Genomic DNA, 23,946 nt, shown 5'->3' on the forward strand with positions numbered 1-23,946 from the left:
CTAACCAGCTCCACTTTTTAGGGTTCCCTGTAAACTAATGGAGCACATCCTATACCAGCACGCTGTTCACCATGTTGAGTCTACCAATTTCTTTTTTTTTTAAATCCCAGCATGGCTTTAAACTGTATTTTAAACTGTCTTCATTTCTGAGTCCACGTAGTTGCAATATTTTTTTTTATTTTGTAAGGGCTTTTGACACTGTGCTTTAAGCTCGCTTGTTGGCCAAACTATCCTAATTAAAATTTGATCCTGCTACCACTAACTGGATATGCAGTTTCTTAACTAACCACAACCGTGCCAACAATTCGTGAGTAGAACTTAACATATCGCCACCATGCAGCGTTTGTCACGTTACATTTGCATCACATTTTAATCTAGTGTGAAGTAAGGCCTTTAGGTGACCGGTGTTGTATAATTACACGCCCCTCCGATATGTAACACTACACGGTTCTTCAACCTATGACAGATAAATAAATATATTGCGATGTAAATTGTTTACAAGGCACATTACCCCGTTTCACCACGTTACCGCAGGCAATTGTTAGAGTAGTGGCCCAGGGTATGAAGCTTGCCACTAATCATCATTCAAACAAAGTTCATAATGTAGAATCCTTTACTGAAAACAACGACTTAAAGGTCAGCTATGCCGATATCCCAAATAGTCGAAACGGTTGTGATATTCTGAAAGCCCACATCCAGCTCTCCCCAAAATCCACCTTCATTCTCCCAGTTCGGTACAGTACCATGTAAAAAAAACAACAAAAAAGAAATAGATAATTCATTTCGAAACACACACGGGCGCAGCCATTTTTATGACGTAGATGCACCCGAACGGGCATTGTGACGTGTACGCGCCTTCGTATTTGTCAGTGGATTCCAGCTACGCCTTTTCGTGGATACGTAATCTGTGCTTGGAGATGGCGGACAGCCCTGTTCCACTGGTTCCGCGATAAGTGAACAGTGCAGCAGCTGCGAACTCATTCGTGAACCAACCCCTGTGCGATGTTGTGACTGAAATTCGTCGTTTGTGTTTTGTGAGCACGTACAATTTATATCAAGTCGCGTCCGCGTTGGCCCCTTTACAGCACTTGCCCATTGTAGAGACCGACGTTTCGACAGCAGTTTTAGCAAGAAAATGCCGACGGAGTTTTATTATTGCTGGAAAAAATCGTGCTATGTATTTGAGAAACCGCATACTGCTATGGGACAAGTTTTACGTACGATTTATCAATGTGCATGACCGTCGACGATGGTATGGGACGACGAGCGACGTAAAACGAAATACAAATCACATTTTCAACGTTTTGTAGGATTCTGTGCATTTTCCAGAAGCTTTCTTTGAATCACACACTCCCATGCCACGCTGCGTTGTGTGGCACGCTACAAACTACTGCATTTCATGTCTAACATCTGTATATTGTTTGTAATGAGCACCGTAGCACAAAAACATGCACACGAAAGCACCAGAAGCCATGTGGTTGCACACTATGCAGACGCAAAAGAAGTACCAGAGCACATATTGCCACTTAGAAATGGTGTTTTTAGAAATGTGGGGTCTGAAGAGTTAGGGCATAGCATAGATCCTAGAAAGCAAATTAGTGAGTGCACCTTATCCTTCTGTAGAGTGCTGTTGCAATTCACAACTCAGCCCATGGGGTGTAAAAGTGTTGGACGCAATTATGTGACTTGTCGTCCTGGGTGACATCACTGGCCAGCCTCGGAATTAATTCCGTACTCAGGAATTATTGCACAAATCACTTTGTATTTAATATTTATCATGTAGGACATGATAAACGATGTGTAAGTTGCAACCCTGTCTGCAGCATTCTCGACTGCCTCTTACCTTTATAGTTAGAGACGCGTTACCAAGCCATTCGCAAAGGGCAGTCTTACACGGGCCGTGTAACTTGAGTTTTGAATTTATAAAATTTATAAAAAAATTAGTGTATAATAAGTAATAAAATTGATATAGAATAAAAAATATTTATAAAAAATAATTTATAAAATAAAAAAAGGCTTCACGGGAGCAATTCATTAGCATACCCATTGCACATGAAGTACATACAATTACATATGCTTGGACATCTATTATCTTTCTGATCTTCTGAACCATATGTGTGACTGCATACGAAATTATTTTTATGCGCATGCTCTGCTTCCCTAGTCCTACCTGTGCACACGAATAACAATGAATATATGTGAAGTGGCAAAAAGCAATGTTAGACTGTACCATCATTGTGCCTCTTTAACTTTTCCACATTTATGTCTGGTGAACAGGGAATATCTCTCTAGAAAAGACGACATTTGTGCATTGTTTGGCAAGCAAATAAATATCTTTATTTTCCACCAATCAACAATGTTGTGACCTGGTGCAAATATAATGTCAACAAGGAAGGTACATACAAATTATTCCTATGTACTGCGTACTGTCCCAAGCAGCAAAATGTACTGAAAGTCGGGTGCAATAGGGGTGGACGGGTAGGTGGAAGGCCTTGAACAGACTCGTGAAACTAAGGGCCATCGATAAGACATATACCGTCCACCCCTATTGCACTCGACTTTCAGTACATTGTGCTGCTTGGGGTATTCCTATGTACGGCGTATCGACCTCACACTCATATTGAACTCAGATGAAGGTCGATATCGCGCCTTGTTTCTCGCATCTGCGATGACGATATTTTGAGCAGCTTAATATTGCCAGATCATCGACGACAACGTTGCAGGGCGGGTCTCACACGAGTTACTATGAATGATCGCACTTTCACGGCCACGAAATCAAGAACCAGCAACACGCGCAATATTGATGACGCCATATATTAGTGCACTCACGAGATAATGTGAAGTATCACACACAGACAACCCAAGCAGCACAATGTACTGAAAGTCGAGTGCAATAGGGGTGGACGATATGTGTCTTATCAATGTTCCTTAGCTTCAAGAGTCTGTTCAAGGTCTTCCACCTACCCGTCCACCCCTATTGCACTCGACTTTCGGTACATTGTGCTGCTTGGGAAGTACAGCCGAGGTACTTGATAACAAAACTTGTTTGTAGCAACCTTGATCGCGACTGAATGTCATGCAGGGGCGCCGTATGACTGAGCGTATCTCCCCAAGCAGCACAATGTACTGAAAGTCGAGTGCAATAAGGGTGGACGGTATGTGTCTTATCGATGGCCCTTAGTTTCACGAGTGTATTCAAGGCCTTCCACCTACCCGTCCACCCCTATTGCACCCGACTTTCATTACATTTTGCTGCTTGGGTCTTCATAATGCGTATATGTTTGATGGAGGATGAATCATACACGGTTCCGGTTTTGAATTTTGATAAACGGATTGGGAGCACAATAAATATTCCCAATTGTTTTGTTTTGGTTCCACATTTTTTAAAAAGCCTTAATACGTGACGCCTATTATAGCCGCAAGAGCGAGGAGCAAATTAAAATTTTGCGCTTAATGCAAATCCCTCTAGCCCGTAGTCCAAAGGAGAAAAGCAGTGCTGACCAATTAGAGAAGTTTTTGTCGCCTAGTTAGCTTCAGTGGCTGCTGGTTCTCGGTAATGAGTGAAAAGCACCAATAAAAGTAGGCAGCGGTCGATGAAAATGATTTATTCACCGTTGATCAGCGGACTGAGCGCAGTAAATCAATCAATTTTAATTCCATTGGCTTCACGTTGAACTGCAATGAACACAACAACTGAAACAAAGCAAGTAATAAAATAAGTAAGCAGATTGTAGCTCGCTTGTCACAGCCCACAAATTAAAATTACTCCTGTTTCATAACGAAGCGCGCCAGATCTTCAACTTGTCGTTACCCCGGGGTTGGTGCTGGTGAAAGGGCTCGCCGGCCTCACATAGGTGGGCAACGTCACGCCCTGGGGGAGTGCGTCCTGGGCCGACTTCTAGGGGTTTTCCTCAGGTCGTTACCCCGCAACGCGCGCTACCATAGCGTCACTACGAATAGAGATTCGCCACGAGCCCTTGCGCAAGCCTATACACACCCGGTTTGGAGCGCGCCAACTTTAAATATAACGACAACGATCGCTACATTGTCGTGCTACGGCGATCAGACCGTGTCAGGTAGCCATGCCGCCTTTAGCCGATATAGGTTCCTAGCTACGCTTGTAGCAAAACAAGCAAACATGAAAGTTGAAGATTGGGGCGTGTACATTGGATGTTCCTGCTACACTTCACGCCTACTGTCTTCCCATTTAAAATATGGCCATCAAAGGCCACTGATGGGTGGTATGCGAAGTACTCACGCAGCAACTAATCAATAAAACTGAATGCACGGGTGACATGAGCGATTTGGCCAAATCAACGCGCATACGCACCAGTGGCAGCCCAAAGTCACCTACTCAAAAACTTGTTTTGCATAACAGTGAGTATGTGGCATGCACGGTTGCAACATAGACGCCCAGGTACCCATTTATGTACCACAGATTTACAGCATTTACTGTTGACTCTGACCGGCAAAAATAGAAATGAAAATGTCCTTATGCAAAACACACCGAAAGCAAGTGTGACTGTGTAGCAGACATGTACAAGATACTCAAAAATGTATTTAAGATAAGATAATAAATACTAACGTTAGAATGTAATTAAGATTGAGTACAAAATACTTCAAAAGGTATTTGAAATACAATTAAGATACCATTCATCCTTGAACACAAAAAGTCACCGGTCACTGGTCAATGCGGCATGTCGCCGCTATGGCACATGGATCACCTAAACCCCGCGCACTGCGCTAGCCGCCGCTGTGTGATAGGAGTTATCTAAACACAAGTCCCAAAAAGATGACAAAGAGATACCACATAACTTCACTAAGTATACGTGACCCAGAACAAAGCAAACTTTCAGCATGTCCCTGCTCGGCCAGGTCAGAATCCGGTGTCACCGCGTCAGGGCACACATAATAGAACCCTCACTGGCCAAGGATTAGTACAAACGGGGCATGATCTCTAAATGGAGACTTCCAAGAAGGGCCAACGTCCGGGTCTAGAGTCACTATCCGGGTCAAGTCCGAGGGACTCAGGAAATTTCCATTGAAGAAGAAAGATAATGGAAAGACGAGACACAGAAAGTTTGAGAGGGAGATCCAAAATATGTAATTAGAGTATTGAGTAGAAAATACCATAAAATGTATTTTAAATAAAGTACAAATACACGAAACAAAAAGTATTGAGTAGAGTACCAAAATACCGCAAATTGTATTTAAAATACAGTATTTTAAATACAATACTCCAAATACGTACAAGTCTGCTGTGTAGTAGCACTTTGACCATCAACGTCAGACCGATGTAGAAAAAAACTGCTACCTCGCGACAAGATGAGTGCGGACTCTAATGGTTGTGAAGGGAACTCATTTCGTTCGGAGCCCTACAGTGGTTCCCGTTAGTACCGCTGTGTGACGTCGCAGCATGAGTGCACTGAGCAAGTACACGATACCTCGCTGCAGCGTGAGCGCGATCACAATAATCGCGTTGCCATGTCGACGTGATAGCAGATTATTGCATAGGTGCTGCCATGCTGAGTGAAACGAGTGGGACTCACACACTCGATACGATCGGCGATCGTGATTGTGCGTATCGTGAGTTATCGTGCTCATGAGATTCTTTGCTGAGGTCTGCTCTCTACCATGCCCAAGATTCGCGGACAAAAACTTAAAGCGTGCTTCGCCTGCATTACACCCATAGACGCAGTGCATAAGAAACGTATAATTTCATTTTGAATAAGAACGCCGACACTTCTGGTTCGCCATTGGAGCCTGCGTGACCTATATACAAGAAAATTATGCCGAAAAGGAATTATTCGTATACTATCTATAAAGGCTTTTGTTCCCGGCGTTTGAAATCTTACACATTGCACTAAATGAGACAGAAGTAGAATTCACGATCCATCGTGATTTCACTGTCTTAAGGCTGGTTTAGAGTCCGACGGAGCGGGGCGTAACGACGCCCGGCGCAGCGCCGCGCCGCGCATCGCGAGCCGCCGCCGGTGAGCTCATAGCTCGACGACACTCGGCAACGCGCGACTACGCCAGCCGCCGTCGGAGGAGTAGAACAATGCTCTACATCTAGCGGTGGCCTGCTAGCTGTGCACGGCGTGGGCTCCGGTGGACTCGCATTTCCCAACATGGCGTCGCCCATTGAGCTTTTGATCGAAACTGGAAAGGAACATCCGTGCGTATATAATAAACGACGGATGGACTATAGAGACAAGCAAAAGAAGGAGAGCAACTGGGAAGACGTACGACTTTCTTATTTAATTCAGTGTTCATGTTTGGGGGTACCAAACGTATTGCAGATTACAAACATAACAGTCAACAGGCATCAAACTGCGACTAAAATGTGAGACATCACACTTAATGAGGGCTTAGCCTATCGACACTTTCGCATGTAGGAAAACTGACGGTACGTTTGAGCACGTGTAAATGGGAGGAGGAATAAAACTCAAAAGGGAGGGGAATTATCAGACTTCAGCGCGCATTCTCCACTGATAACCAGCACGGCAAGACGCGTTTGATAAAAACATCTACAAAATAAATGTGCGCTTTCACGGCCAAAAAGGCTGAAGCAGATTTCTGATGACTTCTACTTTAAAGGGACACTGACCAGAAGTTCGACAAATCTTTCGTTTGCATCTATTACGAAGGTATAATATGCCTCCAAGCCACACGCGAAATATTTTGGCTGTGGGCGGCGGCAAAGTTTGCCAAACGGGGAGCTGAAAACCGGTTTCGCTTTTCCTCCTCAACTCGCGCAATCGGGGCCGAAATCTAGCCTCTTAGTGGACATCCGCAAATTTCCGTGTGCGTAACGAAAGCACGAGGTCCACGTTTCATTGGGCTCCCGGACCGGAAGTTCTGTTGTTAGTGAGCTTGTGAGAGCGCTGGCATCCGTCCGGAAAGCGATCTTCAATATGGACATCGAAGGAAGAAATGCGGAGACTTCGAGCCCGGAACTTCTTTCTGACCTTTCTGCGACCGAGAAGAAAATTCCGCGTGCTGAACAGCTCGGTAGGCTTTCGAAACGTCGCCGATGCCGCGAATGCGAGACGAAGTTAGAGCTCTACGAACATCGGTCACATCGGTCGGATGAAGCAAACAGTATGAGTCGCCTGTCTTCAGGTAAGCGATGAGCTTTTTAACGAACACTGTGATCAAACACGTAAACGTTCTATGAAATTTCGTGTTCTGATATCTAATGCGCACTTGCTGTTCATGGTGCCGATGTGGCTGGTGTGTCATAATGCCGAAGGAGATCGAATGCTTGTGCTGCAAGGAACTCGAAAACACTGCCGAATGACTGCAGTATGAGTGCATTACAACCCACGAGGATTTTCCAACTTCTATGCCTGAGCCTACTTCTTGCCTATGAGCAATATTCACATGTAAGTCACATGTGTCCTTGTCGAACCGTGTTAAAATCTGGGCGCTCAAAACTGGTTTAGGCTTGCATTAAAGTCATTAAAAACTCTAGTACAGGGCGCAGCACATAAAAAGACTATACAGTACACAACTCTGAACTGGAGAAAACCAATATAGGCAATTTTGTAATTGTCAGTGTGCTGTGTCCTGAGTCACGTTTTTGTGTTGTGGAAAACCCGTGTTTCCACAACCTCGGGGCGTCAACCCGTCCGCCGTTCCCGCTGGGAAGACACAGCAACCACAATGAGTGAAAACAAGAAACAAGTTTATTTACCTAGCGCAGTTGACAAACCTCCCGCAACTACCACCAGCAACGCTCCCGCTACAATACAATAGGTACAGCTCCCGCCCATGACCAAGGCCACACTCCCTACTTTCCGCAGCTTTCGTCCTTTTCTATGTTTCTGTATCAGATACGCCCTTCTTTTCCATAACGTGACTTCCGTTACACCGGTTGGCGCCCCAACGCCATCTATCAGTAGGCTACGCTACTACCGTGGTCCCCCCCCCCACAAATGAAACAGTTCACTGGAGGTCCGTTTCCAGAAGGTCCAGCATGTCGATTACTACGTCGTCTGCCGGCACAGCGGGTCCGTCAGCTTGTCTCTGTTCGCGCAAAAGTTCTGGTCGGTGGCGTCGTAAGACTGAGAGAGCTTCGTCGACGTCAGAGTTCGCTGCTCTCGAAGCCCGTGCAGCTTCAGTTTTCTCCCGATGGAGAAGTCCGCGTCGGTGGGCGCTGCGGTTAAGAGGCCATACCAGTCGGGGAGCAACTCCGATTCACGATTTTCCTGATTCTAGATGGCGCCACGCTCGTCCTTATCACGCCGTTCGCCACCGACTCACGAAACAATCCCCATTGTGCATGGTTGACCTCGCGAGTTTAAGGCGGCCCGCGCCCTCTGCGCTGTTTGTCGAGTGGTAAAGTGTCGGACTTTGCCACGAAAGGTCCGTAGTTCGATTCTAGACATTCATGTCTTTTTGCTTGTCTCCTATTGCTACATAAGTACTTTTTTTTTCTTATATATTCATGCTACAATTATTGTTTTCACAAGTCACTACCGCCTGTACTGACTGATTATGGAATTTTTAGTTGCTCTTCGTATTGTTTTACTAGTGCATACTTACTGTATGCCGACGTACAAGTGTGATCTGATAGTACGGATGCCGGTATCTCGGGGGCTCTCAATTGGATCTACCAGCGGCTGTAAATTAGGCTATAAACATTGCCTACACACAGCGCTTACAATGCCAGTCTGGAAAATCTGCTCGAAACGGTATTCCTTTTTTTTTCTGCACTCGCTTACATAATAATAAGAATAATAATAAGTAATAATCATAATAATTTTACTCAAGAAAGCAAACTACAAATATAATAAAACAGGCCCGTCTAAGCGGAAAAGCTTGTGGCACTGGGCCTGAAGCAGTCAGCGGCATACAGTTTGACAGTACATGAACATATAAAGGTACTACATCCCATGATAAAGTTGCCGTAGTTAGTTTTTTTAGTTTATACTTCGATTCCAAAGAAAAACTGTCGAAGGGGAGCTCATTAAAGACACGAGGTAAATAGCATTGCCTGCGACAAAGTCCATATTTTGTGTGTGAGAAATGCACAACAGGGCAGCATTCGCTAACCGGGGTCCTATATGAGGGGTCCCAAAAATGCTTTTACAACATGCAATTTACCTTGATAATAACTCTATTATTCATGCAAAACTGACATTTTGATATGTATATTTCTGGTAAGTAAGCATTATCAAATATCTGAATTCATTTACAAGGCGTTTGTGCAAAAGACTTTTCAAAATTTCCGTCGTAGAACAGACTTCTTACTATTACCCGAAAACTTCAGTAACATATTTGAAAGGCTCCTTTCCTCCATGTTCTCCTTTCTTTTTCTTTCACTTTATACCCGCTCAGAAAAATGATGTCAGTCGACAACCCCAGTGACAGGGGACTCCCTTTCTTCTGGTGTCCGAGTTTGCAAAACCGTACAAAGGGGGTGAAGGGCGATAAAGGCTTGGGGTCGACACACTGAAACCAACCAAAAAAGATATGGGAAGGTCGAGCGGCAGGGCCTTGCAGCGGGAGTCGCGATACTCCCAACACAGTCTTTTTTTCTTTTTCTTTTTTTCCTGAACGCCAAGAGGAACGATTCCACAAAAAATAAAAGGACACATTGTAGAAAAATAACTATGGTCACCTGACAACATAACAGGTTCTTGTTTGAGTGTGGCAAAAAAGTACAGTTCGGCCTCCTTATTATGTGGGACAGAATAATATATGCCTTCTTTTCTTTTTTACGAATAATTTCTGAAGCGTAAATTTTTACTCCAGATTTCGTTGTGTTGGATGCTGAGGTCTCTTGAAAACGTGAAATTCGTTCGTGGAAAAGCTGAAGAACGGGACACCATGAGAGCCAAATTTATGCGTATTTTAGGAAAGGGAAATTTTCTATTTCCAAAGTGCTGTCCGTTGACAATACAAAAAACCATCTGCTGTACACCTAACATTTTATTAATATGCGCGTTGCTCCACACATGCGCATTGCTTAGGACTCAGTTGATGTTGATGTTGACGAAAAAAATAATAGGGAGAAATAGGAAACTCAGTAACATGCCTCATACCCTAACGACCCTCGTTTTGTGGTTGTACGAATATAGCAGCTGTCTATGAACCAATCAATGTCAATCCGTATTACAGGTCACTTCTTTTTATTGAGTTATTTTTTTCCTATTCAAAGAAGTACCCGTGAGGTACCGCGTTAGCATCGTAACAGCTCGTTGTGTATGGTTTTCTGTTGGATGTAACGGCTCGTTGTGTGTACTGACTTATGGATGTATCGGCCAGAAATGGAAGTAAAGTCTCGTTGGATGTAACGGTCGCTTGTGTGTAAGAGCAGGGTGGATGTAACGACTCGTTTTCGGATGTAAGAGCATGATGGACGTAACGGCGCGTTGGATGTAGTGGCACGGAATCGCTTTAACCTAGGTTCCCACCGGGGACGATTTTTCCGTATCCCGGAAATTACAGGAGCACCGTTGTGAACAGCTGAGGAAACGGATCATAGCCGATCAAGTGCTATCACATTATTTGCTTAAATTGGGAGACGGGATTTTTTAAATTAACATGCATGCTAATGCACAGTAAAACCACTGAACAAGGAACATAAATGCGGTTACACCCACTGCGCCGCTTGCGTTGCGATGATTACATCTGTTCTTTCTGTTCCTCTCTCTCAAAGTTTGCTGAGTGCAGACAATGCGGTAAGATTAGGAAGGGATTCTCCAACAACAAATAAATATTGACTATGACTATGAGGTGATTCATCAATGGTGATTTTCCAATGTCCAGCTACCTTCTACTTATTTCTGGCAGATCTGTAAGCCGCGTTCTTTTATAAAGGGGAGTACTACAGAATACTGAGCGCAATGACACATCCTTCTGTATTCGTATCAATGAAATAAAAGCAAATGCCCACAATCCTGAGGCTCTGACTTTACGCTTGTTGAACGTGGATATCGTCGGACGTAGTTCCCAACTCAACTGGAATACTGGTATTTTCATATATAGTTCTGTTTTGTTGTTGGTGGCGGTCAGACAATGATGTTGTAGTTGTTGTCTCATACTTTCTATGTTGATTAACCGTATATTCAATGCAATCAAACCGCAATGAAACACCTGAATAAGTGGGTGTAGAGCTTTTATAACCCATAAACATCGGCCCAGAAAAAGATGTAAGGACAACTGTAACACCTGTGTCTGACTGACAGTAGAGAAATACTATAGAATCCAGCGAACGATATCGCTAGCGAACTAATGCAGCAAACTATGTATATCCATTTTATGTTGCTTATTGAATGGAATGTGGATTGGAATGGAACTATTCATTATTAACACATAAAAAAAGAAAAAAAAGCACCCTATGTCTCCCAATTTCAACAAATCCGCAAAGCGAACGACAACATTCGGTCGGCTGTGATGTATTTCACCGGCTGTCTAGATTTCAGTTCTTACTTGCATCTATATTCCAGGGGCCTTTAATGCACAATTATCCTCACTTTCCCCACCACACACTTTCTTTTCGTAGTAAACATGTTGTATTTTTCATATTCGCTGGCTAGTCTATTTGCGAGCACCAAATGCTATGCATTCCAGTTATTTGATTTCTAATACAATAGCCACAGAACTTTTTCATAATCTACACCATCCCATTCAGTGGTCATTGACTGGAGTGCTCACCCGGTGTATCTTTGGCCTTTCCATTTTCAGCCTTCTGACAGTTCGGCGTTATGATTTTTTGGTCTTTTGGCTGTCGGCCTTCTGATAGTTCGGCGTCATGATTTTCGGCCTTTTGATAGGCTCAATCAGCCTAAATAAATGCATTGCATTTAGCAACACCTATTCAAAAAAATGAAAAAAAAGGAGAAGGAGGAAGCTCCTAAAACCCATTGGACTCCATCTTTATGTATAAATGAACAAGATAAAATCAAAGGAACTTGACGCGCGACGAGGTCTCGGAGCACGATTTCCGTCTCATAATTGCGCTGATTATTACACGGAAACTTCAGTACTATATTTTTAGACACTGTTTGGTTTTCACAGGGTACTTCACATAGGCCTGTACGGCTGGCCAGAGGGCGCGACTGCGCATTGCATTCAGAGACGCCTGTGGCGGTTTTGTGCAACTCTGCTAAGTATAAGCTGTGCTGTTTGGCATAGCCGTACAGTATTTCGTACGGCTGGGATATGCTTCGGCTCTTTTGCTCGTTTTCTGAAGTGCGCGGGATTGACGTTTTTTTCTCTCCTGCAAATGTCAAGAAAGGGACGCTACTCGTCAAGCATGTTTTTGCAACAGAAGAAAGGATTTCAGGTGATGATGTCACCCTCCACGGAAAGTGCGTGTCTCAGGTGAAAGACAGCGTTGTTTACGACATTGTTCTAAAGGTGAGCATGTTTTATTTGTCACACGTTGCATTTGTACGCTGCCGTTGGTGAATGACAGTCCGTCAACAATGCCTTACGTCGTATTTCAGCTGGACAATGTATCGCGTACATTGTCGGAAGGACGGTGCACCTGTAAAGCTGGAATACAAGGGAAGTGCAAGCATGCAGCCGCTTTGTGTGTTTACGTCAACAGTGCAGAGGTCGAATCCCGAACCAGTAGGCCTCAGGCGTGGGGCAAACCAAGCGCGAAGCCGCGCCGGGATCCAAACAAGATGATTCCGACCCTGTTTCCAGGTAACAATTAAGACGACCGTCTTCACCGCACAATTGACAATTATATCTACAACCGCAAATGTATTAAGCGGAAACAGAGAATGGTACATATATCTACAGTGTGTCCCAGCCAAGTGCGAACAGTACCTCAGATGGAAGTAGCCCAACAGGCGAGACTTGTGCTGCAAACGTCTGCTCCACTGTAAGAGGAGCCTGTTTCTCACACAAACGTCATGGGAGAGCTTTCTGTAAGATACCTTGTCTGTACTTAGCTGGAACACCTGGTACATACTGTCTTCTTTGTGAAGAGATCAGAATTTAATTTAAAAAGATGCTATATATATATATACATGTACATACATTTTTTTAGTCCACGCAGTTCCCCCGAATGTGATGTACTTGTGTGCTAGTTACCAATACATAACTACATAACTTGTCTTCTGTTTCTCCCATCTGCACAAGTGTTGCCATACTCTCTCTCTACGCTGTATATCCTTTCACTCCTACATTCATATACACGTTCTGTTTTCCCCTTTGCTGTCTCATGCAATAACACCTATACTTCATCATCAGCTGGACCCTTGAAATGTGGCGCAGAGACGGCAGAGTGCCCAGCAACTGTTATGGAGCACTTTCCCTCGATAGAGTGCTCACTTTTGCAAGTGTTGGACTCCATGAAGAAGTCTGAAGAAGAGAGGGAGTGTGAAGCCATAATCAGGGAATTGGCGTCCCGGGTGTCCCTGGATGTAGTGAAAGAGAGCCTCGCACCATACCTTTCAGCCATGGGACAGCGTACGACAGCGTGGCATTTCATGGAATGGAAAGCCAGCGAAAATCGGCGGCTCATCCTCGCACCAAAGGATTTCCTGGCCTTGCTGGACACAGAATCCACACAGTTTTACCGTGATCATGTCCTCTTGAAATCTGACGTCTTACATATCGCAGCGAGCACACTTGGTCAATCCCAGAACAGGCAGTATGTGGTCATCTTTAATTCGTGCAGGACACTAGAAACATGTTATAGGCCGAACAAAATGATCCTGTTCCCGCTACACAGGAAACATGCTGAGAGATACATGAGGTATCGTTATCTGCAGGTGGTTCCAGGAGCGTAGATGCAGGATCACAAGCTCTACAGCGCACCAAATCAAAACGAGACGGACAAAGTTGAAGGAACTGGCTGTGAGCATGGCAACACGTCAAGCATTTTCAAATGCTGCAACTCAATATGGTATGTGATGCAGGACGGGTGTGCTTGTAGCGTGCACATGCCCTTGAATCTAGTGAATGCTGGATAATAAGGGAGCGTTATTGCTTTTTCTGCAGGAACTGCAAATGAAAGCCGTGCACGTGACGTACTCCAGATTCAGCTAGGTGTACCAATTACACAGGTGAGTTGCGGAGTTGTTCATGACATTAAGAGATGTGGTGCATGTTATAACACTGTAGTGATTATTTGCATGCTTTCTTTGTCCCTAGGACCTTGGGGTGTCATTGCTGTACATCCTCTATTGCTTCTCGTCTCTTGAAACAATGTCGTCATTACGATTGGTTGTGTGAGTAATAACACCACCACACGTAAGCCTTTTTCTACACCTGTGTCGACAAAGTATGCTGCATGAGGTGAAGTCCAGCAGCGAAATGGAAAGAGGAAGTGGCTAGTGAAAGGGTGGAGCAAAGAACATGCTCAACTGCCACTGGCATAGAGAGAAAAATATTTTGGGAGGGATCTATGCTAGTGGCAACTGCAGTGATTGACAGACTATTCAGGGTGCCTACCAACCTGGAAAACAGGGAATTGTCGGGGAATTTTAACATGACTGGAAAAATCAGGACAAATTTTGGGACACAGCGGAAAATTTCGGGACGTTTTTTAAAAGTCATTTGCCTTTACAGACTGGTCTGGTTGTCGCAGGCAAACAGCCATGGCTATGTTGTAGCCCCGACGGCGTCGTGAAGCTTGGCGATACCATTGCTGTGGTAGAAATCAAGTGCCCCTTCAGCTGCAGAGACACCACGATTGTGGACTATGAAACAAAAGCGTCGAATGTCAACTACTTGAAGTTCGTCGGCAACCGGCTAGTTCTTCACAGCAGCCACTGCTACTTCACACAGTTGCAGCTCCAGCTGTACATCCTTAATGTCAGCAAGGGATTTTTTTTTGTATTTTCTCCGAGGCAAACTGTGACCATAGAGGTCACTAAAGACGAGCGCTTCCTGGTAGAGGTTGTACCGAAGCTAGAATATTTTTATTTTACATTCCTTCTGCATGAGCTTGCTCAGCACAGTAGGACACGCTAGTTGTATCCAGTAGAGCTACTTGTATATAAATTGCATGCATCACTTGAAGATTAAAATACAGGGTCCACCAAGATGTTCTCAATGTTTTATTTCACGTCTCTCTCAGCACCCCACTTCCATGGAAGTTTAGCAGGCCTTGGTAACATTTGCAAGGCAGTAGCTATGATTTTATGATCGGTGCCTGGAGGTTGACAAGGGCCCCACACACTCTCATTACTTTACCCATGTGGGGAATTAAGGTAAGCGGTACGCGGTTGTTCAAGACATTATACAGTTTCAACCTCTGAATCACACGCTCTACATGGATTCTTACTTGTGCTATGACAAATGTGGAGTTCATGTCCTCTACAGAAAGTTGACGTCCCCCAGTGTTGAATGGTGGCATCAGGAGAACAGCTCCTTGTTTCTCCATTGTAGTTTTTATCGCTGGGAAACCCTTGTCGCTCATTACCAAGTCTCCAGGCAGAACATGTGTGAGAAAACCAGACTGCCTTGTTATGAGGGAATCTGAGTGCCGTCCCCCATAGGGCTCAGAAACAAACGCAATCATGCCATTGGGAATGATACCCACAAGCCACTTAAGAGTGTATCCCCCCTTATAGTGGGAATAAAGGTAATGTTGCTGCTCAGGGTCTGACGGAGTCTCGGTCCTAACTTCGGTACAGTCAATTATAAATGTACAGTTTGGGTAATTAGCAGCAAAACATGCCGGCATTGTCTCTTTGATGGTCGTCCTAGGGGGCACAAAAATCCACTTTTCAAGCTTCGTACTGAGAAGGTCCAGCGTGAGACGAAACACTCGTGAAGCTGTAGATTTTGTAACACCAAAAAGTGCCCCAAGTGCTGTCAGGCTTACTCCAAGTTTTAACTTCATGAGGAAGAGGACAAGCCTGTCCTCTCGAGTCACATCTGAGGACCGTTGTCGTTGGCTTGGAAGCAGGTAGAGCAGCAGAGTGAACACTGACATGGTGACCCCGCAGAGGTCATGAGGTGCCTGCTCAGAAGTTTGAAGCGTGGCAAAGCCGCGAAAACCACATTCCCTTCTCCAGGTCACATTCTGGTCACACTCCTAAGCATAATGGTGACATGTGGATGTATGTTACACGTATACACTAAAAATATTGTGGTAACAAAAGAGTGCATACCTTACGGGGCTTCTCGGCATGGCTAACCTGACAAGAAGCATGAGATCCAGCAGTGACAGACACAAACAGCTGCAGGTCACCAGTGTCCATTTGGTCATCTGTCTGAGTATCCTGCCGTGCATGAAAGGGAACTTAAATGACGTACAGTATAACTATACGTATACCGCGTGTCTGACGAATATTTCACAAATAAGTTTCATGTGCCTTGAACATCATCAGCAGTATCTCTGTGCACTTTTTGTTGCCGGCTGCTGCTTTAACAGTACGTAAGTGGTGCTACAGTTGAAGCACAAAATATCTTGGTTACCATGTTTGCATACGATGCCAGGGTTGTCGCCTCTGATGCGACATCAGCAAGAAGTTCCAAGCCGCCCTCATTTGCAGATGACAGGTCAAATTCACTTGTCAGATCTTGCTCCTCCTCCTCGACATGGAATTCCACATGGTCAGGGGGTTCTTCCGCTGGTGCAAGTGTCGTGCAGGCTTGGTGTTCTGCACGGTTTTTCCACCTGTGTTATTAAAAATTATGAAAAATTTACGCTGCTTATCAAATTGCCATAAAGCTGAACACATTCCTGAAAATTACCACACCTCTTGTGACGTTGGCCATCAACGTTCTTCCTCCTGTAAACTGATGGGAAGATCGTCGGAACGTACGATATACCACTCTCGACATTGCTGACGGTATTGTCGACGAAGTGCTGGCTGCAAATCATCGACCATGGTTGTGGCTGCCACGGAGTTCCATCTGGACTGAGCAGTCACAATAATTACACTAAAGCGATATGCAATCATGTATCCAACTACTTACTTTGCACGGCGGACAGCAGCTGCCCATGCTTCCCGCCGTTTCTTCTCGTACCACCTTCCCGGGAATCGGTGGAAAACGACGGGGGGTGACGCGCCGACTGTGTTGAGTGTACTGTTCGTACAGCTTACAACGCAACAGTAAACTGGCGTTGTCTTCCTTTTCCTCGGAGGAACGTTTTCGCTCATCCTACGAACGCTTGTGGCACGAACGGTAGTGATTAAGCGAACAACACGTGCGACTGTAGCCGAAGCGAATGCGAGTGTACTTAGCAGAGTTGCAAGACTGGCCCACCAGGGGAGAAAAGCAGCGCTGCCGTCGCCCCCCGAAACTCCAGCCGAACAGGCCTATTACATTTACACCAGACCTTTCGTTCAGCGTAGACACTAGTTCAGCGGAGAATCCCCAGTGACCCGGAGCTTTTCCTTATCTTCCTCAGAAGGCCTCCCTTTGTGCGCTGTGCAAAGACAGACGGGTACAGGTTTTGGGTCATCCAACGTGCAACTAGCAAGGATTGTCGAAAGATCGAAAATCCAGGGAACCGGTCTCGAAAAATTGGCCGTATCTCAAAATAACGTGATCGAAGTCCCCGTTGCAAAATAAACTACTGTAAATAAATGTTATCTGGCTGTTTCTGCGCGGAAACTGCCAAAGCCCACTTAGACTAACCTGAACATGAAAATGCAAACACCGAACTTTTACTAACCTAATAATCAACTAACTAACGTGCTGTTCCGTCGCGTCCGTTTCATTTATCTCCTATTTCTTAATTTTGTTTATTTATTTATACGTTTTTGGAATAGCAAGCCGACGTCCCGTTTGGCTGACCTTTAGCCCGTTTTTTTCTTTTCGTCTAATAAATATATCCCCCCTCCCCCGTCGCTGTCGTTGGTTGTCGTTGGTTTTCCTTGCTACGCGAACGTGAATTTGGGTTCCGGAAAAGACTGTTGCTCATTGCGTGGCGGAAATAATTGTGCAGCGGCCGCTTGATCGATTTTTCTTATTGGTTCACGTGGAGCGTTCATGAAAAAAAAAAAGAGAAAAAGAAAATAATAAAGATAGAAATAAAAATATATTGATCAATAAAAGAAAGAAAGAGAAAAACAAATAAAGCTGCAGTTCTAAGTACCGTTATCCTAAGAAACATTTATCTGTGTGTAATCCGCTTGCTGGCTGTTTCAACATTACGAACATTACAGGGCAGTTCTGTTGAACGTTACTGGAATGTTTGTGAAGTCGGCCTTCCACTAACTGTAAATACGAGAGATTCTCGTTAGCCTTATGAGACAGTTGACTGAGTAAGCACAAACCCGAAACGGCAAAATCGAGCAAATTGACGTTTCATGTCAAGCTGACAAACTCATCTTACCTCTCTATAAGCGCACCGAAAAAAGAAGAGGTTTATTGGTCTCGGTGGTCTCTTACACAGGCCGCGACAACGCTGGCTCGTCTACCCAACGTTCCCCCCCTTCCCGACAATGCTGGCTGACGATAATCCCTTTACGAGCAGCTAAGTAAGCTTTTGTTCTGGTCTCCAAGGCCATGCTCTAAGTCCGCTGTCCATGAAAGTAAAAAGGAGAGAGGGAGCACTACAGTGCGCTTGCGCGCCGCATGGTCGGCGGATGGATACGGTCAAAATGTTCCGCGCGGTTTTTCCTGTGCTACGGCTTGAGGGCGACACAGAATGACGCCGTTTACGGGGCTTTGGGACGGTATTTATCCGTACTCACTTTTCATGCTTTTGTATAAAAACGGAAAGTGGTAGACATATAAATTTGATGTCTATCGATTCTTGAAATAATTCCAGATAAAGTAAATGTAAAGTTTTTCTTAGAAATGGCTATAGAAGTTTAATAAAACCTGTTCAAAGAGGGAGGAGAAAAATTGTGTATTTTTTTCGCATTCGTGACGTCGCCGTAAAATTCATACGACATATATGAGAAATCCTGTAGCGTAAATAGTTTCATCTCGTCTTACTCTTTATGATGAAAGCACCCGCGTCAAAATCTGCGCGGCCGTTACCGAGAGAAAGCATAAAAACTGTTCCATAGGAAATACATTGGGACGGAGAGCTGGTATGCCCTCTTAACTTCGGGGACCAAGCAAGTCGGGCACAACAGTCTCTTCTCTTCCTCGGAAAGAGGCAACGGAGGATCGGCTGACTGTCGAGACTCCAAGGTCAGTCCGCGAAAGGGCGGCGGCACCTGCTCTGGGTTTGCTCCACGTAGAGGCCTTGGCTGCGAAGTCGACTTGGATCGGGACGCCCATGAGACTGGTCTGCCCTCAGAGACCACTGTCCAGGTTGCTACGGAAAGGCGACCTCTGTTCCGGTCCGGACCCACTTCTGATGACGTTGCTGGCGGCTTGGGACGAAAGGTCGCTCCAACCCGTGACGTTTTCGGCCTTTGTTACATTTCTAAAAAAAGGTGAAAAGGGAAAAAGGGTCAGGAGGGAACTCCTATCCATGACAGCCTGAAAGGCCTTTCACAAAACTATCGTGGGAGACCGTGGAAACGAGAATCACACGAATAAGTACCACACTAAATTGCGAGCGCTATATTGTAGACACGCAGATACTGCTACGTAGGCTACGCAGATACTGCCAGATAGGCTACGTGCGCCGCACGTCCCGTCCAGGTAGAGATCAAACTTCCTGAGAGCGAAGATGATCGCAAAGCATTTTCCGTGACGCAGTAATTCTGTTCTGTCGGATTCAGCGTGCGACTTGCAAAGGCCACTGGACAGAGAATAGCGTCATGCTCCTGCAAGAGAACTGCGCCAACACCATAATCGCTAGCATCTGTTTGCACTACAAACGGTTTGTTCAGGTCAGCCAAATATAGCCTGGCCGTATTAGCGATTGCGTGAGAAAGAGCTCGAAAGGATTATTCCTGCTCTTCTCCCCACTGACAGGGTGTTTCGTTGCGCAACAACCGGTTAAGCGGCTGCGCTAACTCAGCGCAATTAGGAATGAATTGTATGTAGAAACCAACCATACCCAAGTAACGCTGCAAGGCTTTTACGTTACCGGGAACTCCATGATCGCCTTTAGCTTGTCATTGCTAGGACTGATGGTTCCTCCGTCTACCATGAAGCCGAGAAGGCTGATCCTAGGCGATGCCAGCTGCACCTTGCGGGGGTTGATGGTTAGCCCCGCCTGTTTCATCCTTGCAAGGACGATTGACAGGTGTTCCAAGTGTTCCTGAAAGTTTCTGGAAAACACTACGACGTCATCCATGTACGCCATCGCGAAGTTATACTTCGCATCTCCCAATACGGTATCCATTAGCCGTTGGAAACTGGCGGGAGAGTTAGACAGACCGAAAGGCATCCGTACAAACTCAAACAAACCCCTATAGCGCGGACCCCATAACAAGCGACACGCGACGCGCTGCAGAATTCGTCGCTGTCGCGTCTGGTCATGGCGCGACTTCCTGGTCCATTTGAGCAGCGACATTTCGTCGCCGAGAAATGATGTTTTTGGAGAAGCATTGCTTATTTTATTCGAGCTATGTTGTAAATTGCCATAAATATACCAAAAATAGTATTTCATTCGTCAAAACGAGGAGAACTTGTAATGAAGGTGCTATGTTATATTCGCCGTAACGCAGTGGCGCTGCGGTTGAAGTTCCCAACGCCCCGCCCACTTCTTCGTCTGCTACTTTTGTTGGTTGCCCTCTCCACCATTTCCCTTGCCCACGCGTTCAGTTCTTGTTTCACACCGTCAAATCTAGCTGGTTTTGTCAAACAACAGGCAACGAACTCAGCGACATGCTACAAATATCTACTGGGAGTAGATGCAGAAATATTCAGCCGCGACTGAGCTTTTTGACGCTCGTGTGGCGGCAGTGACGTCGATTTTGTCGCTTCTGGCGTGTATCTGCCGCGTGTCGCTTGTTATGGGATTCGGGCTTATGACAGGTAAAGGCTGTTTTCGGGACATCCTCTGGGGCAACTTGGATTTGCAGAAACCCTCTACTACAATCAAGCATTGAAAACACTGTAGCGTTGCCCAGGGAATACATAATAGATTCGATGGACGGAAAGGGGTAAGAGTCCCTTACAGTTACTGCGTTAAGTCGACGGTAGTCGACGCATAACCTAGCCGTACCATCACGTTTCGGAGCCAGGACAATAGGAAATGCCCAAGGGCTCTGGGACCTTTGAACTGCACCGGTCTGGAGCATTTCATCAAGAGCAGCGTCTAACAAAGCACGCTTATGCACACTCAATGGTCTCGGATTACAACGCCAGGGCCTAGCGTTACCCGTGTCTATGCTATGCTGTAACACAGACGACTTACCGGATTTCTCCGTGAAGACACCGTCAAACTTCCGCAGTACTTGTTCAAGCTCACGGCGCTCCTCCTCGGGACCATGGAATGACCCCAAGACAGTCGGGAGCGGGGACGGTTCGACGGACGTCGCTGCAGCTCGCTTAGCTGAACTGCTGTCCTGTGGCACGGCGAAAGGAAAAAATCCTGACGATTCGTGGTAAACGGTATCCTCCATTGGGCAGGTCCAGCCGCAATTTCTGCCGGATGATGAAGTCCCTGCCCAGGATAACGGGCACTGCCAGGCCAGGAAGGTGGACGAAGCGCGGATTTCGTCGTCTCCCATCAAAGCGAAGCCAGAGCACAACTGCAGTTTGTGCTGGAATTACGTCATTGGAAGCAAGACGTAAAGTGACATCTGTGGATTGCAATTCCACATTCCGTGATGCGCAGTGCTCGTAAACAGAATCGCCGAAAGGGAGACTGTAGCTCCCGTGTCGATAAGGGCGATGTAATCTCTTCCCAAAATTCGAACAGCGATGTTTGGTTCTTTGTCCTCGAAGTTATCCCGGACGGAAAGATCAAAAGGAGCTAAGGCGTCTCCTTTTTTCTTGCTGCTTAAAAAGCCAGCTTCTGAATTGTCAGGGTCACGGATTGAAACCCATCGTTCGCCCTTTCGGCAGGTTGCCGACGTCGTTGAGCGGTTTTTTACCGCGTCGGCTGCGACCGTTTCCCGTTGGTACATTACGGGGGTTTGGTCTTTGCTGCGGACAGTCCAGACGAAAGTGGTCCGGGCTGCCGCACGTCCAACAGCCGGCGTGCATTCTGCGTTGCTGTCGCGGAACATGCCGCTGCTCCTGCGGCCTCCTTGGGGTTTCGCTAGCTAAATAGCCGGGTTGACCATGATTATGGGACAGGACGGGTCTGCCAAGGCTCGTTCCTGCGGGGATCCCCTCTGTTCATAACGGAAGGGATCAAGTGCTCGCCATGATGGCTCGGCATAATAATTGCGGTTGTGCTCATCCAGTCCCACTGCAGGTGGGCACTCAACCGAGGCTGCTCCCGCTGACCATGCACAGCGCGGCTGTAACGCCAATTCAGGCGGCGGCGGGGGCCGATACTCGAGTTCCGCTAAGAGGTTGCCTTCAATTGTGCGAGCCTCTTGCGCCAGCGCTTCGAGGCTATTAAAGCCATGGGCTCGAAGATTGGGCCGGTAGCGAGGATGACACTGACGGATAGCTCGTGCCACACGCTGCTTCTCTGTAGCAGTAGGTTCAGCTCTGCTATATAGCTCTTGTAAGGCCCGAACGAATTCTGCTAAGGTCTCATCTGGATGCTGAGTACGCTTACGCAGCTCCTCCAGGATACGACATTCGTAATCCGGGGAAGGAATTCGCTCTTAAACAGCGTCTGAAAGTCCTGAACGGCCGTAAACCTCGACTGCAGCCGAAGCCAGCGAGCGGCGTCTCCGATCAAGGCAACCTGCAGGATGCGTTCTATCAGGACTTCATCTGAGATTCCCATACCAGTCTGATAGGCTGTAAGGTCATCCAAGAAGTCTGCGACCGACTTTTTATCGGTATACCCTGAGAAGGTAGGGACCGGTAAATTCAGTCGCAGGGGCGTTTGCGCCTGCGGCGGCGAAACCCACCTGGCATCAAGGCGTTGTGCCACCAACGAACATAACTCCGTCATGCGTGACAGGAGTTCTGTCGTTATAGCGGAGTCCAACTGCGGCACTGCAGGTACCGTAATTGACGTACGTTGGGACGGACGTAGACGGCCATCACGGCGAGCACCTGATCCCTGATGGAGGCACTGCATGTGCCTCTCTGTCCTCGGCTGGTCCTTTCGGCTCCAAAAGCGCCTCGGTGCCGGAAGCCAACCCTTCCTCCGCACGGGACTCCTGCTGCACTGTGCCCTTCCATTCGTTCCGGAGGTCGTATCGGCCTCGCGGCGGCGAATACTGCATCGGCTCCGGGCCTCGGGCACCGAGTGGGAGGTCTGAAGCACTCAAAACAATTCAAACACACTCGAAACAAAAACGATAGCCCGAAAAAGAAAAAGAAAAGACTCCCCGGAAAAAGAACACAAACAAATCGGCGGGTCCTGAATGAAAGAAAAAAAAAAAAAAAAAAAACGTACCAAACGAAAAATGACCAACGCGTGCTGCGTCCTCCTCGCTGTCGAACGGACGAACTGTGCCCCCAAACGTTGGGCGCCAGTTGTGGTAAACCCGTGTTTCCACAACCACGGGGCGTCAACCCTCCGCCGTTCCCCCTGAGAAGACACAGCAACCACAATGAGTGAAAACAAGAAACAAGTTTATTTACCTAGCTTAGTTGACAAACCTCCCGCAACTAGCACCAGCAACGCTCCCGCTACAATACAATAGGTACAGCTCCCGCCCATGCCAAAGGCCACACTCCCTACTTTCCGCAGCTTTCGTCCTTTTCTATGTTTCTGTATCAGATACGCCCCTCTTTTCCATAACGTGACTTCCGTTACACCGGTTGGCGCCCCAGTGCCATCTATCAGTAGGCTACGCTACTACCGTGGTCCCCACAGTGTATTGCCCTATAGTTTTAGCGTAGGTTTTTAAAGATATTGAGTGTTCTTGATTGTCGATTTAGTGAAAAGTAAAACAATGTTGGTTTCTAAAAGAACACAGCATGTGTAGTAATGTACAGGGTGTGGGCAGGTAAACTGTAGTTGCTCTTAGGTACATGTAGAAATGACACTGCACACACACTGTACTGTAACCGGTTACCTAT

General features: G+C 46.2%; 3 protein-coding genes across 3 annotated transcripts in view; 2 read left to right on the forward strand and 1 right to left on the reverse strand.

Annotated features, from left to right (window-relative positions):
- LOC135396016 (semaphorin-2A-like) overlaps nucleotides 1-23,946 on the forward strand; it is a 297,361-nt gene that overhangs the window by 24,775 nt on the left and 248,640 nt on the right. The window lies entirely within an intron of this gene.
- LOC135394456 (uncharacterized) lies at nucleotides 13,144-14,222 on the forward strand. Its single transcript, XM_064625190.1, has 4 exons — nucleotides 13,144-13,621; nucleotides 13,743-13,876; nucleotides 13,972-14,036; nucleotides 14,125-14,222. Exons 1-4 carry the CDS (start codon nucleotides 13,269-13,271, stop codon nucleotides 14,203-14,205), a joined length of 633 nt encoding a protein of 210 aa, XP_064481260.1. The 5' UTR covers nucleotides 13,144-13,268; the 3' UTR covers nucleotides 14,206-14,222.
- On the reverse strand, nucleotides 15,020-17,244 carry LOC135394455 (uncharacterized). The gene is made up of 5 exons (XM_064625188.1): nucleotides 16,903-17,244; nucleotides 16,683-16,844; nucleotides 16,399-16,600; nucleotides 16,092-16,202; nucleotides 15,020-16,015 (listed from the first exon to the last, which is right to left on the reverse strand). Exons 1-5 carry the CDS (start codon nucleotides 17,085-17,087, stop codon nucleotides 15,107-15,109), a joined length of 1,569 nt encoding a protein of 522 aa, XP_064481258.1. The 5' UTR covers nucleotides 17,088-17,244; the 3' UTR covers nucleotides 15,020-15,106.

This window comes from Ornithodoros turicata, chromosome 5 (genome assembly GCF_037126465.1).
Source record: "Ornithodoros turicata isolate Travis chromosome 5, ASM3712646v1, whole genome shotgun sequence".
Lineage (NCBI taxonomy): Eukaryota > Metazoa > Arthropoda > Arachnida > Ixodida > Argasidae > Ornithodoros > Ornithodoros turicata.

What these genes read in the sequence shown, in the direction of transcription:
- LOC135394455 (XM_064625188.1), bottom strand. Translation starts at nt 17,087, where the DNA reads ATGAGCGAAAACGTTCCTCCGAGGAAAAGGAAGACAACGCCAGTTTAC. An exon ending in TGGCATCGTATGCAAACATG is followed by an intron (nt 16,203 to 16,398) that starts GTAACCAAGATA and finishes CATGCACGGCAG; the next exon opens with GATACTCAGACAGATGACCA. An exon ending in ATGCCGAGAAGCCCCGTAAG is followed by an intron (nt 16,016 to 16,091) that starts GTATGCACTCTT and finishes CATTATGCTTAG; the next exon opens with GAGTGTGACCAGAATGTGAC.
- LOC135394456 (XM_064625190.1), top strand. Translation starts at nt 13,269, where the DNA reads ATGGAGCACTTTCCCTCGATAGAGTGCTCACTTTTGCAAGTGTTGGAC. An exon ending in GGTCAATCCCAGAACAGGCA is followed by an intron (nt 13,622 to 13,742) that starts GTATGTGGTCAT and finishes CGTTATCTGCAG; the next exon opens with GTGGTTCCAGGAGCGTAGAT. An exon ending in TAGGTGTACCAATTACACAG is followed by an intron (nt 14,037 to 14,124) that starts GTGAGTTGCGGA and finishes CTTTGTCCCTAG; the next exon opens with GACCTTGGGGTGTCATTGCT.